Source organism: Bemisia tabaci, chromosome 4 (assembly GCF_918797505.1).
Source record: "Bemisia tabaci chromosome 4, PGI_BMITA_v3".
NCBI classification, from domain to species: domain Eukaryota; kingdom Metazoa; phylum Arthropoda; class Insecta; order Hemiptera; family Aleyrodidae; genus Bemisia; species Bemisia tabaci.
The window spans coordinates 52,426,613-52,442,656 of NC_092796.1; the positions used below are offsets into that span (position 1 = coordinate 52,426,613).

General features: G+C 39.4%; 1 protein-coding gene across 1 annotated transcript in view; it reads left to right on the top strand.

Moving 5' to 3' along the window:
* Window positions 1-15,684, top strand: part of Reph (Regulator of eph expression) — a 77,838-nt gene extending 62,154 nt beyond the window's left edge. Inside the window, exon 5 of the mRNA XM_019059253.2 lies at window positions 9,681-15,684. Within this exon, the coding sequence (XP_018914798.2) occupies window positions 9,681-9,755 (75 nt within the window). The 3' untranslated portion in view covers window positions 9,756-15,684. The remainder of the gene's footprint in view (window positions 1-9,680) is intronic.
* The last annotated feature ends 360 nt before the right edge of the window (window positions 15,685-16,044 follow it).

Below are 16,044 nucleotides of genomic sequence, written 5' to 3' on the forward strand. Positions count from 1 at the left end.
TACTCTATGAAAAATTCCAAGATGCCCGAAATGCAAACACCTCCTTTTTTTCTCTATGGTGTAGAGTAGGCGACTTCCACTCGAAAAATGGCAACGTTTCACGTCGAGGGCGGTACCACCTATCGCACCCGTCGTTAGAATTTGCGATCCGCAATTCGCGAAATTAAATTCAACCCTTCGTAACGGGGGAAAAAAAGGATTCCCTCCGAAGCGATGGAAAAAATTAATTATAAATTAAAAGTACTTGCCGCGCCGTTTTCTCGAACGTCCTGCGGTCGACTCCTCTTTCTCTCCCCTCCTCCACCGTCCACCCTTCACCCGCAAAGAGCGGACAATTGCGGAATTCCACCCGACTTGAAAAAATCAAATCACGGAGTCTTTAATTTTCGAACTAGTGGCGATTCTCGTAAGTTGGTTACTTGGCCTCGTTCATTTAAATGCATGTAAAACAATCGCTATTTTATCGATACAATCGGCTATTCACTCAGAATCGATTATTTGTAATGGATGTCGCCAATCGGCGAGAAGCGCTCTTGTTTTGAACCAGCCCGACCAGCACAGATCGAACCGTTTAGTTCCGAAAAGGCCCGGGCCGTATTCGCATTTGAATTTTGGTTTCTCTTGTTCACCACGACTGATGACAAAAACCGGAGCTGATTTTAAGAATCGGATTTCTTGAAGTTCATTTGAGACCGATCTCGGTTGAGGGCGTAAGAAGAGGACGAGCAATTAGGTTAGCAATTCTAACCCAACTTGCCTACTTTCGCGCTCACCACCCTGCTCATCCTGAAATTCACCTGTCATCATCAGGCGAATTTTACTTGATTTTTTTCTCCACGGGTTGCTCATCAATCATCATTACGCGAAAAATAACGTCGACTTCAAAATTCAACTTTTCCCCAATTCGATTACGTCCCCCTCCGGCCACCCGTCGGCCTTGCGACGTTCAAAAATTTTCGCTGCCATTTCATTTTTTTAAAAAGAAATTGTTCAACGAAGGTGTCCGCAAATGTCACCGAAGTTTCTTCGTGCTGCCGATGAAATCAGTGAAATTTTCAAACAGGTATATATTCATGAAGTCGTTCCTACAGCGCACTCTGACGTTTTGCGACACACAAACGCCACATATGTCTATCTTCCCATAAGTTATCGGGCGACTGACACCACAATATCTCTTCGCCAACAACTTGGTAGCTTCTTATCGATGTTACGGTGAGTCGTCATCTTGTTTGTTTATTCACGGCCGTAAGAGCATCGTGAAGCCTTTAAACTCGTTGACCAATCAAAAAGCCTCACAGTTTTCCTGCAGTAAAAAGACACGAATGCCAATACTCTGTCTATTAGGCCTTGTCTCCACGAGCCGTTTCACGAGATTAGTCCCAGGGAAAAATCCCACTTACGAAGTTGGGAAAAATATTGAGTTAATCAATATTTTTCCCAGTACCAAGTATGGTACTTGTACCCCTAGGACCCACTGAGAGAAGAAGAAGAAGAAGAAGTGAAAACGAACTGTGCGATATTTTATTCATTACTACATTGTTAATGTTTGTTTAGTCAAAATAATGTGTCTAATTGTCAATTGAGTGCAATTATTATTTTAATCCCGGTCAAATACTCGACTTTAACTAATTTATCTTCCCGCGCAAATTAGTCGCAGGACTGCAAAGAGCCCCGTCCCGTGGAGACGGTAACTGGGGAAAATCCCAGAAGTTTCATTCCTGCGATTCAAACTTGGGACAAATCCCATGGAAACGTCCCGTGGAGACAAGGCCTTAAGGTACTCTATTTCAAACAAAGTCAACCAACATTCTCTCTGTAAAAAAATAAAATGGCGGCGGAAATTTTGAAACTTCGCATGGGGCTTGCGATACTTTGGCCGGAAGGTGACGATGTATTGGATCTGGTCGAGGTCGGGGCAAACGTTATCGAGTGCGCGCTCCTTGAGAGAGTAGAACGGCAGCGGCAGCGTACGCGTTGACCACGGAGCGTGCGGGAGCAGCGAGGGCACCCCCGGGGGGAGGGGAGGGGGGGAGAAAGAACGTTGGGAGCCGAACCCCATTTTATTGAATGAAAGTTGCGCGCGCACCCCCAGCCGTCCGCCTCCGCTCGCTGGTGGAGGCTCCTTCCCTCGCTGGTGACCGTACTCGTGGCGCCCGACGCGCGCTCCCCTGTGCCCTGGATTCCCACCGCACCGATTCAGGGCCTCTCGCTCGTGCGTCATCCCAACCGACGGATCCCGCTCATCCATGCCGATAGATCCCATTCGATACATTCAACGGGTGAGATTGTATCAATATCGATTGGTTCAATTTCAATACATGCACTGGAAAAAAAAACACATTGGATCTAGATTCCAGACTCTTGAAAACAATTACGAGGGTCATCCAAAAAGTAAGGTTCCCTACCTTGTATCTTTCAAACGAAAAGAGATAAATCAAATCGGTAAAAGAGACATTATTAGGCATACTCTAAGCTTTAAAACAAGCTCAAGTTTTTGAAAATCGGTTGAAGGGTTTCCGAGAAAACTTAATTTTACTGAGACAACCTCCTGTCGCCGCGTGCCCACCTCCGGGGTCAGGATGCGCGGAAAGTCGATTATCTCAGACTCGGGTTATCGCCTCTAAACATCAAATCAAAAAGGACTTTGAAAGTTTTCATTGAGTAGACTGTACCTTACTTTTTAATGTAGTCTCCGCATCTTTTTTGACATTTCTGTTATCATTACAGTAGCTTTTTGACGCCTTCCGCGTAGAAGCGCTCTCGTCTTGGCTACGAAACCAGTTATTGACAGCGATCCGCACATACAAATCAGTTGCTTTGTGTGGGGAAATTTTCCCCCAATCCTCCGAACTCTTCCAATTTAGCCTCAGGTGACTTCTCTGTTCCCGAGCTGAAAAACTTCCACGGTAGAAAGCGATTTCTAGCTGATTAAGAGGTGCAGCTCGCTGTCAATGACTGGTTTCGTAGCCAAGACGAGAGCTTCTACGCGGAAGGCGTCAAAAAGCTACTGTAATGATAACAGAAATGTCAAAAAAGATGCGGAGACTACATTAAAAAGTAAGGTACAGTCTACTCAATGAAAACTTTCAAAGTCCTTTTTGATTTGATGTTTAGAGGCGATAACCCGAGTCTGAGATAATCGACTTTCCGCGCATCCTGACCCCGGAGGTGGGCACGCGGCGACAGGAGGTTGTCTCAGTAAAATTAAGTTTTCTCGGAAACCCTTCAACCGATTTTCAAAAACTTGAGCTTGTTTTAAAGCTTAGAGTATGCCTAATAATGTCTCTTTTACCGATTTGATTTATCTCTTTTCGTTCGAAAGATACAAGGTAGGGAACCTTACTTTTTGGATGACCCTCGTACAAGAAAAATACTCTTGATTCAATCAGATTTAAGCTGAAAGCAAAAGGAAATCCATCGAATGGGTGAGATTGTATCCATATCGATTGGTTCAATACATACACTGGAAAAAAAACACATTGGATCTAGATTCCAGACTCTTGAAAACAATTACAAGAAAAAATACTCTTGATTCAATCAGATTTAAGCTGAAAGCAAAAGGAAATCCGCTCAAATTAAGAGGCTTGGTTCTTGATTTAAGCTTAAATCTGATTGAATCAAGAGTATTTTTTCTTGTCGGTGTTTTTAAGAGTCTGGACTCTAGATCCAATGTGTTTTTTTTCCAGTGTTAGTATAGCAGGGTTGCCACAGTCAGGGAAAACCGGGAAATGCCAGGGAATTCTAAAGAGTCAGAGAAACCGGGGAATGTCAGGAAAAATGACGAAAATGTCAGGGAAAATTTGTTAAATCGCCTTTAATTGCTTTCTAGAATGGGTTTGAGGTTTCAAACAACAAATGTTGCCTAAAAACTATTTTCAATTATGTCCTCTCGACCTGCTGTCATGTCCTCAATTGTCAGGAAATTTCACCAAAATGTATCTGGGAAATGTCAGGGAATTTCATTTTCCAAATTCTATGGCAACCCTGCAAAGAGTATGAAGAGACTGTGGAGCGATCCTATCGGTAGAGGAGGACGCGTGCAGTGCACAAAGGAGTTAAGTAATAGACTAACTAAGGGCAACCCATGATAGACCTTATGTCCTCTATTTTTCCCCCTTGTCTTTAAGAACCTCGAGTTTCAACCAATAGGATCATTCCGTTCTCGCTTTGTCTATCGCTTTTTCCATCAATTTCAATAATCACCTCGATATATCGGAGCGAATCCATCAGTGAATGGGAACGAAACGGTCGTGATTAGAGTACAGACGCTGACGAAAAATACATACGCAGAATTGTGGGGCCATGATTTGCACCACAATTCGTGCAAGTCGACTCACCTAGAATACCACCTTACATATCGACTTAAACTGGAGGCATTTTGAATCTCTATCCAGAGCGAGGATTGATAAAACAATAATTCGTCACCTTCCAGGCAAAGTATCACAAGCGCCATGCGACGTTTAAAAATTTCCGCCACCATTTTATTTCTTTACTGAGAAATTGTTGGTTGAATCTGTTTGGAAATTTCACTAAATTTTATCGGCAGCACAAAGAAAATTCAGTGAAATTTTCGGACAGCTTCGTTGAAAAATTTCTCTGTAAGAAAATAAAATGGCAGCGGAAATTTTTAAATGTCGCATGGCGCTTGTGATACTTTGCCTGGAAGGTGACGAATTGACCGTATCTTTGCTAAAAGGAACGATGCCTAAATAATAAAATCAAATCTCGTTTGATTTAATTCTTCGGCACATCGTTCCATTGAGCGTAAATACGTCCATTCGTTCCCCGAATGACTAAAAAGGTCGTTCCCTGAATGGGGAAAAGGTTCGAGGGTGGCCGGCCGAGAAGCGATCACGATTTCAAGGAATCACGCCGCTGCTATCGATCGCTCCGCCGCGCCGGAAGGACCCCCGGAGTCAACGCTTAAGTGAACGTATATTTCGAAAACGGAACATGGCTATCTCTATGTATTCCAAATTAATTAAAATAAGCTTAAATGCATTTCACGCTGCTTACATAATTCAATCTCGTGTTCTGTTCTATTAACAGGGATCTGCACCTCTAGTAAACGCCTCGAAACTTCCTATGAATTTTCAGCAGATTTTAGGTAACGATCTCACTTTCCAAGTCCGAATTTCGTTTGGATTTCTGTTTAAAAAATAAAACAGGAGAGGAGCTTGAGTGACATCTTATGTAGATAGGCTGATTCTGGTTGAATGTATGTGGATGGATAAGCACAGAATCAGCCTAAATACTCAAAGTTTGACCCAATTCCTTCTCATGCTTTATTTTCTAAACGAAATTCGGACTTGAAATTTTCTGAGTATACGCCTCATAATCTAGGAAGGCTGCCCAACCCTGATAAAATGGGAAACTTTAGGGAATTCAGCTGAGGACTTGAGATGAAAAGGACAAGCCCTCAGCACGGCGCGGCGGTCGACATGTAACACATATTAGCGCCTACAAGACTGCATGAATACTTCACCCATTGCGCCAAACACAGTGCGATCAGCCCGGCGCGGCGCGGTGTAGCGGCGGACGTTAAAAGTATTAAACCACATTTATGTTAGTTCTTTCAATTTTTTGGTTGATTTCTTATAATTGGAGGACCTTGTTCACACAGAGATATGTTTACGGAACTTGACTTCCGCGCAAAGTTCCGTGAACTTTTGTTAGTTGTGTTGACAGGGCTTTCGCAAAAAAATGTATTCAACACGAGTAAAGAAACGCGTCTTATGCACCCCTCCCCCTCCGGCACGTTCACTTGATGGTTTTCATTGATGTTTCAAAACGAATGAGAAGGGGGCGGCAAAATGCAGGCGGCCCATGGGCGGCAAGTAGGTAAATGCGGCCCTGCGACCTGTCGTGATCATCGTCGTGCGACTCCAGGAAGCATGGAATTTCTTCTCTAAAAATTGTCGATTTTAGAGCATTGTTTCATTTTTTGAAAGGGGGGGAGGGGATTCTCAAACCGCACCCTTGCAAATCCACTTTCCGGAAACTGCTAGTCGCCTCGGAATCCATGGTAAATAATTGAATCGATATTTGGATTGCATTTTGCAAAAAGGAACCACTAGCATTGCAATGTTGCTAAGATTGTGCAACTTATTTGTCTTGGAGGAAAAACCCGATTATCCATTAATAGTTTCAATTTTACTCGCTAAAAACTGTAAATTTAAGACGAAAATTACCGTATAAATTTCATAATTTTTCACAATTTCCGCAATTTTATTGCAAAAGATGAAGTTGCACAATCTTGGCATCATTGCAATGCTAGTGGTTCCTTTTTGCAAAATGCAATCCATTCGGACGTATTTATGCTAAAAGGAACTATGTGCAAGTGGAAAGATGGGGTGTGCTCGTGGAAGCTGGCTAAGAAACAATTTAAAAGTGAAGATAGTTCCTTTTGAGAAAATGGAAAAGCGGGATTCCAAATTAAATCAAAAGGAACTGAGGGCTAACTCGTGAGCCGTGGGCATGTGGCAAGAGCGTTGTAGACAGGGCTCATGAGTTAAAGCGTCCCGAAAACAAGCGACGAGCTCGTCGAGCCCAGTCGTCACCGCTGACGTCACTGGCGCTTTAAAATCCCCATTCATTCTTATGGTCCTCAACTAAGGAGCACACCCCATCTTTCCACTTGCACATAGTTCCATTTAGAATAAATACGTCCATTTGTCGATTGGTTTACATAAGTATAAAGGAGCAGAGCCCTGTAATATCGCTAGTGTACACTTGGTTCCTTATAAATATATTGTAACCAATGCATTCTAAATGAGGCAGCTCACGTCGATTATATTTCGATTGTCTCGCGTAGGTTCAAATGAGTGCGGCTCGGTATCGGGAGCCTTACAGGAATCGTCCAAGTGGAGGGCTCCGCGTGTCATTAATTACAGGCGTCGGCCGCGATCAGCAGATCAAAGCGTCCCTTTAATTAAAGACGAGGCTCTTTCCGTAAGGCCCCGAGTCGGAGTCGCACGGACGGGGACGGTCGGCCCGATTTCGAGGGCCGGCCAAGCGTGCGCTGCGGGTCCTTCAACTTTCCTTCCCATCGCGCTCACCGACTCGGCTCCCCGGTCTCGCCGCCGAAACTCTCAACCGACAACGAACTGTACCTCGTCACCTTCCGGCCAAAGTATCCAGAGCGCCATACGACGTTTCAAAATTTCCGCTGCCATTTTTATATTTTGCAGAGAAATGGAGATGTTGCATGTGTGAGGAATTTGCAATTTGACTGTTGATTCGTATGTAAAAGTTTGCGAGAAACACGATGGTGTTTCTGGTTTTCTCTGAAATCATCTTCCAAGCTTAAAAACAGCTCGCAAGTTGAGGCCAAAATGGAAGGGATGTACCACGCTATCCTGAGAGTCCACTTCTACATCAAAACAAACTCTCCATGCAAAGATAGGGAGCAAATACATTAGCAGTGATGCCTTGTTTGCAGTTTTAGAGTCCCCAAATAAAGTGGCAGCCCTGTCAATGTGTTTACTCCCGATCTTTGCATGGAGAGTTTGTCTTGATGTAGAGGTGGACTCTCAGAATAGCGTGGGATATCCCCTCCATTTTGGCCTCAACTTGAGAGCTTTTTTTTGAGCTTGGGAGTTAATTTAAGAGAAAACCAGTGGCCACATCGTGTTTCTCGCGAACTTTTACACAAGAATCAACAGTCAAATCGCAAATTCCTCACACATGCAACATCTCCATTGTTGGTTGAATCTGTTTGAAAATTTCACTGAATTTTATCGGCAGCACAATGGAAATTCGGTGAAATTTTCGGACAGCTTCGTCGAACAATTCCGCTGCCCAAAAGTAAAATGGCGGCGGAAATTAAACGTCGCATGGTGCTTGTGTTGTGATACTTTGGCCGGAAGGTGACGACCTTTATAGAATAGGTAGCTGGTTTTGCACGTACTCATGAAATTCTCGGAGTTAATTCGGAGTGCATTTTACAACCGCCACCATTCCAAACTCGACATAAGCATAGAAAATTTGAATAATATTCAATTGAAACATTCATTAAATGTATGAAGCAGAGCAAGGCAAGAAAAAAGAACCTATCCTTAGGAACTACACACAAGTGAAGGAATATTGTTATAGATGTGGAAAAGTTAGTAAAACTGAATGATTTCCTCTTGTAAAAAAGAATCTTATTTTAATGCGAAAACTAAAGCCGAAGGCAACTGTCATCCAAGAGAAGTGATTTCATAAACTTGTTTTTTTCGTGACTATTTCTCTGTGAGTTTTGATGCTAATGCATTATTTATAAGATGCGTACATACAATGCATTTGGAATTAACCAAAGATATTCGTGATTTTATGAGTGTCGGGTCAAATTTACGGTGAATTAGAGACTAGAGTTGTTCAGCGCTGCTGAAAGATCGATTTGAGGTCTAAACGAAACATTTTTAGTCTTTCATGCCGAGCGTTCTTTAATACTTTGCAAAATACCGCTTCTCAATTCCAAACTACACTTCGCATTATGTGCACTTGTAAAAAAACGTTTGAAATGAATCATTTCTGAAGCTTCTAAAAACGCCGGCATCAGGGACGACCTCTATCAAAACAAATCAAGTATCCCCGATATCTGGGCAAACTTCATCTTACTTTTTCTCATTTTCGCGACACTATTGAACCGAAAAAATTGCGTAAAAGATACCGCGGAGGTGTGAAAAATTACAAAGTGACAACAAAACAAGACTCTCAAATTGAGCCCACCTTGATACCACTATTCGCGCCTTGTGGATAAGTGCTTGAAGTATCATCAAAATTGAAGGCGAAATAAGACACTTGGTCTTGACATTCTCCATCAAAACGAAAGAACTATCTCCGACCGAGCATGTCTGCGGCAAAACTGCACAACCACGTAACCCACTTTGCGACGTTGCAGGTTTCCTGTCGTATTTTGATTTCCCGAAAGATGACTAACCGTGACAGACACTTAATCCCATCCTTAGGTCTTTTTAAGCGGTTTTGAGAGGGAACTTTTTGGTATTTTTAAGTGGTTTTGAGAGCGAAACTTCTTTTTATTACCGGATTTCTCACCAATTAAGGATCCTAAACGAGAATCCAAATTTGCCTTCCTGTAAATTACCCCCAAAATCGGAAAACGGCAGGAAGTTGACTATTTTCTCACGGTCTTTGGCCGGTAACTTAGAAACCGTTGATATTCTGGGTATTTATGCGGTACTCTTTCAAAAGGAGATTAAATTGCGGTTATTTTAAACTGAACCTGTAATATCTCCATTGAAAAATGTGCCCACATCAGGGCCTATCGTTCTTTATATTTCTCTTCCCGACGAGTTCGCTTTTGAACGAGTCTCGGGATGAAATCGTATGTAATTTAAATGTTTTCAGGGACTTGGTCTCTTTCTGATGAAATCATCGTCTATCTACACTGGGAAAAAAAAACACATTGGATCTAGAGTCCAGACTCTTGAAAACATTGACAAGAAAAAATACTCTCGATTCAATCGGATTTTTGCTTGAATCAAAACGAAATCCGCTTAAATTAAGAGGCTTGGTTCTTGATTTAAGCTAGATTCTGATTGTACCAAGAGTACTTTTTCTTGTTGATTTTTTTATGAGTCTGGACTCTAGATCCAATGTGTTTTTTTTCCAGTGTAGATTCTAGAAAGTGTCTTTCTGAAGGACGGTTTTTGAAGGAACGTGCTTGTCTGTTTCAGCTGAAGGCGAGATCTGTGACGACATGGCGACCAAGCACGGAGCACGGCGGAGAACTCTCCGTTTTCTGTTGGTGAAATTGGAGGGAAGGATTTCGCCTCTGGGTGTGGAGTGCTCCAAGGTCCAAGGGACGCCTCTTTTGTGAATATGTTAATTTTTTGAGGGATGTTACTGTCAATCATTCGCTTCGTTTCTACCATTGACGATTAAGCGCCTCATGATCATTTGCCATCAACTTACCCATCCCTTTTGAAAGTGAGTCCGACTGATTGGTCTGACCCAGTTGGCATTGACTAGTTGCGTGGAATTGAAATTTGAAAAAACTGTTGTGGTGATTGGATTTGGAAGATGTTTCCATTCTTTCTCATGAAAACTGTATGCAGAATCTGCGTAATAATGAATTTGCATGAAACCTCTTCAAAAATTAACATCGATGAAGTTATGAAATACTCATTAAGTGTGCGGTAGTATCTCTAATTCTAGTAATTCAAGAGTTTTTCCAGCGTAAAATTTAAGAGGCTTGTAACTTTTATTTTTTAAAAAAGTCAATGCGACTCGCTGCTAGGAATATATGAAGCAAGTTCTTTGATTCGGTCTGTGTGACGAGGTCAGTCTGGCTCACTCCAACCAGGGATAAGTTTCCACAAAATCAATTGGCTTCTCATCCAGTGCGGTACCAATGTTTGCCATTTATTGTACATACTATTAACGTACACTCCTACATAGCCTCCTCTTTTCTATTTGTAAATGTACTTTTTTAAGCCGTCAATTTTTAATCCTAGAGTAAGTACCACCTAGTCAAATTATATTTTTATTTACCTTTTTCCTCTCAAATCTCTCAGCCCTCCGTTCGGCTGGTTCGCATCGCTTCAAGCCATCAAAGAGTGATAAATGATGTGATTCTCGTGTATTTTTAACCTCATCCGAAAAAGTCTCATAGAAATTTTCAAGAAATTAGTGGAAAGAAGGAGTTTTCTGCGAAACAAAACCACCTGTAAAAATTTTACTTATTATGAGAGTAAATGAATGGGATTTCACTTTCCCGAATATGATGTTCTTCTCAACGCCCTGGGCACAGACACTCTGACCAAAACGCTCTATTTTCCAGCAAATATGGAAAGGGTACATGGTTATTTAATGGTATATAGCTTGCATAAAAATTCAAGTTGCTCTTTTTTCTCAGGTACCTAGGTATTCTTTTTTTAGGACTCCCAATATAGTGTTAAAGCTGACTGATATTTTCTTATGAGCCTCAAACAGTATGCTTATGATGGGGTAAGTCAGTGTGAAAGCGTCAGATGAAGTAAGACAACCATCAAATGCAGTTTTTATGTACTTTCCTTACTTGTTCTTTTTTATTTAATTTTTTTCTTTAATATGCGAACAGTGTTTCAATTCATCCAAAAAATTGGAACATTTCTGGTTCTGATTTTGAACCAAGAATTGAAGAGGAAAAATGATGAGGCAAAAGAAGGAGGTCAACGCACTATGGCGGAAGGAAACAACTCATTTCTAAATATCAATTAACATAGGAAAACGCTGGTTATATCAGATGAAACTTTTTGTTTTTTAAAACTATCAAAGCAACTTAAAACAGATTAGAGGAGAATCGAAAAAAAAGTGTGGATTTTTCTGTTCACAGTTAAATTTTCCTTTGTATCAGGTGCTGTCAAATTTATCGAGTAATGTTTTAGTGTTCTTTTAAATCATCATCAGCTATGATTCGCTTATCTCGATTTTTTTCATTTATCTATTATGTTTTATTTTCTTTTTTATTTATAATTTTTTTTCTCAAATATATATTTGTTGACATTGATTCGGAGGTGTCTGAGGTTCGAATAGAAGTGCGTCCGTGGTAAAAGAATGAAGAATGATATGAAGAATGATACTCTTAACTAACAAGACTGATATTTCAAAAGTGTGCTGTCGTATGATGTTTGTAAAATTTTTCCCTGAAATCTTCGAATCAAAAAGTTAAGATTTGAAACTTGTTGAGATTCTAACTCCAGAAGTAAAGTGATTTCTCAACTTTGAAACGTTTTCTGAATACTGCATCTCTTCCTTCCAGATCAGTGTCGAGTCTGGACTGGGAAGTGAAGTTTTAAGGTTGTCCTTAATTTCGTTCTTTCATCTCCTCTGTTTTCTTAATTTCAATTTTTATAGTTACGAGCTCACACCCAGGTGTCTTTTGTTACTTAATTTTAGACGCCAACATGGGATAAAGAATAGGACATTGCCTTGAAAAGTTGTATATAAGTTATCTTACTTGTGTTGTTATATTGAACAGCATAATGTTATTATTAGAATAAAAGCTTTTGTAACATGCATGGAGAAACTTTCGAAATATGTAGTAAAACAAAGAGTTTTAAGCAGAGAAATGGACAATCTAATTATTTTTTTGAGGAAAGAAAGGGAGAAATTAAGGCATCCAACATGTAAGAGGATATTTTTGTTTACTTAATTATCCTCGTTAATCTAGTCAAATTTTCTTCGATAAATTCTTCCATAAATGATCATTGTCCAAAATCATTTTGATTCAACGACTTTCATTTTCTTCCTCTGATAAAAATGTATTATTTATTATAAAATTTCTAAATTTATTTGTATGTGTGTCATATGTACTTATTATAGTTGGTGTATTTTATACATAAGAAATTATTCTTACAAAGAAACGTTTTTTTTCTTTTCACTTTATTCTTCAATGGTCAAAAGTGTCTCTTTCGTTAAATTTATCAAGATATATTTATTTCAATGATTTTTGTAACTATGGATCTATTTATTTATTAATTTATTTATGCATTGTTTATTTCTTTACTAATTTATCTTCTACTTTATTTATTTGTTCATTTTTTTTCTTTTAATTGACTGATTTAAGTTCTCTTGTTCTCTTTAATCTTTTACTTTTCATACTACCTACCTGTTCTTCAGAGTTCAGATTCGATCAGTTCATGATGAGTTATCCTCAGATGATCCAAGGTTAGGTCAATTCTTAACAACTGGAATTTCCACTCTTCTTTAAAGTAGGGCTCTGAGTTCATTGCTTCCTAGGAAAGTAACCTTTATTGATCATTGGAGATCTTAGTCGAATCAAAGCTTTTGTGTCTCATGCTCTCTCACCAAATTTTTTCCCATAAATTAATTCATGCCATGGCAATTTCATTGAGCAACTCCAAGAGTCCATGTTACTGAAATTTGAACATCTCTAGGATGAAGCAGAAAATCTGCTGTTTTGCTCTTTGCATTTAGCGTACTAAATAAACTATTGATTATGTAGAGCATCAACATTCTTTTGTTCAGCATTAAGTTGACTCAAGTAGGTAGTTATTGTGTTTGATTTTATGAGCATTCTTAGTAAATTTTCAGATTAAAGGATACGGAACGTGTACGTATCTCACTTAGGAGTTGATTTAAGAATTCCATTCCATAGGAAATTTTGTCAAGGAACTGTGTAAGATATTCTGTGAGCTCAGACCTTGCTTTTCTGAAGACCAGTTTGTTTGACATTACTTCGATGGTGAAGCTGAAAACCATGTAAGCTATTGCAGCATATTTCACTTTTTCAATTGCATTTTATACTTTTTTTGAAGGAGAGCCGTTAATTTTGCCCGAGGAGGTGTTGAGTAATTCTTCATTCACCTTATGAAGAATTTCCAAATTTTTCAAGAAAAAATGTCGATTGATGCCTTCATGTAACAAAATAAGGCTCGAATAAAGATTCAGAGACATTGCAATCTCGGTTTTGTTGGGTCCTCCCCCCCCCCCCCTTTCAGTTCACCATGAAAGTGCGCTTGCTTACATTTTCATTTAAGTTTTCTAGAAATGAAATTAAAAAATCTATCCACATCAGTCTTTGGGGCGGATGAAGTGTCTATATAATTATTCTGGTGGTCAGAAGTTGAAATCATGTCGGAATAATGTCAAAAAAAGAAATATCCCAGTCAGGCAATGGATGGATTAGTTCAGAAAAAATCATTAAATGTGGTCAGTAAAATGTTTGAATCCACAGATGTATGTATCTGTAAGGATCAGGTATATTTTTCGAATTTTGTTTTCCTCTTTTGTCGTAGGGACTACATCTAATCCTTCTTTTTTCAGTCCTCTAAATGGTCTGAATCTCGGCTTTTTGGCCAATCAAAACTTTCTTTGAGGTGTTCTTAGATTGTCACATGTTTGAACATCTATGTGACCAAATGACAATGTGACAAATGATAACATTTTGGTTTTTAAAGTAAATGATGACAACACCAATTGGACAATTTAATTGGAAGGATTCTAACAGCATTTCACCTCGCCTAATATTCTCTCTTGTTTTCTTTTTTGAACATAGAACTTAACTACTTAATCCCTTCAAACTGATTGTGAATTTTCTCTAGATTAAGAGAAATATACTCACAAAATTTCTAGTTCTGGTGTTGCTTAGTTTTTTTGGTTTATAAATAAAACATCAGAGAAAATTAGGCTAAGTCTAATGCAGTTGGACTGATTCTGTCCTACTCGAGTGATCATTTCAACCGTCACAATTATTCTTTAAAAAATAAGCGATTTCGAATCCTGTAGTCCTTGAGTCAAAAGTGTCAATTTAGTGACCTCAAAACCAACCCTGTTTCAATAGAATAAATCTTATTCAAGAGCAGCAAACAACTTTCCGCCATTGTTTTTTTGTGTTTTACTCATAAATTAAATGCCTTCTTCCTCTCGACAAATGTTTTGACATTTTTGAGGTTTGTCTAAGGGCTATATCGTGTCCAAGAAAATTAGTGATGTGATGGTCTCATATTGATACAAACTCTTCATTTGGGCACACATTCTCTATTTTGTGATACCTATTTGTACCTTGCTATTTGCTGAAACCTATTGTTACGTATTCCATCATTTCCATCTAGCTCGTATTATTTTTCATGTTGCCAGTTGTGTATAAGGAACAGTACATTCTCTTAATTTAAATTACTGATCGGCAATGAAACCTTCTCTAGGAATAATTGATGTGAAGTACCTGGTTTGACCAATGGAAAATTACCAAAATAAATGCTGAGATGTGTCAGGATCCTACTTGCATGTTGTTATTCCAAGTATTAGAACCCCCCCCCCCCCTTCAAAAATCCAAGTGATTTATCATCTATTATCATAGCACAATTTCAATTAATGTGTCAAGAAATTTTGTAATTGGATCTATTGATTACATTTTGCCGCTTTAAGAGTCTTTAGAAACTTTGTGTCACAAGACCTTTCTTCATGTCATTTGACTACACTTCTTGTTTTCTCTGCAATGCACTTACAAAACAATCATTACATCATGAAACCGTCAATAGGTTTTTAAATCTTTTTACCTAAAATGTTACACCCAGTGCAAATAATGGGCTCAATCCCTTTCTCCCTTCTCTCCCCTCCGCCTGGGTATACAACTGCACTTCACATGGATTAAAAAGTAATCTGGAATATATTTAATAGGTATTTTCATGGTTTAATTGAGCGTTATAATTTTCCCCCTTCCTTTGAGTGCACTTCTGTTTCTTGCCGCAATAGGTAGTCCCCGACCCCCTCCCGTTTCAAAGTTGGTCATAAATAACGAGCTGGACCAAATAAGAAGGAAGTGCACTAGAACCTCTGTGAATTTCAGCTACTGAAGGTCTACTTATGTGGGTACTTAAATACTTTGAGGTCTGTATTCTATTTTCGAACTCTGCAGTCAAGGTTTGTTTCGTAAGTGATCTGAATGAGTCTAATTATGTACTGGGACTCCAGTATTCCAGTTGTATAGGGCCGACTTGTATAAAAGTAAAACTATTTTCAATTTCGATTATTAAGCTGTCCACTTTATTTCCTTCATGCTCGTGTTTAAAAAAACAGTGTAAACCCTTAATGTTTTTGGTTTATTGTCCGAATGGTAGTAATCGTTGTTATTGAACTGTGTAAATTAAACACACTTAACTGAACTAATTTGATGTTTTGTTTATACTATTTTTTGTATAGGCTGAATGTGTCAGAAATACATGTTCTAACAGTACATTTCAAAGACTTTTTCTTTCTGCCAATTGGCAAGTTCCCAACATGGAAGTAGTGCAGTAGCTCTTAACCGGTGGTCTAGGAGCTCTTTTATGATAGTTTGTGAAGCCCTTTAAGAAAATTGTTTGTATTCAAGGCGGATAAAGAATGGTGGTCGCATTTCGTACCCTTTGGACGTCACACAGTATCGGGTACATCGGGTACATGGGCCGGCCGAGGCCGGGGGAGTCGGCTCAACCTCGAATTGCATGGCAAAAGCCGTACCCTCCTGACGTCACAGTGCTTCAAGATGGCAGCCAAAATCGAAATGCGACCACCATTCTTTATCTGCCTTGGTTTGTATTTTCCAATTTTTCATCCCAA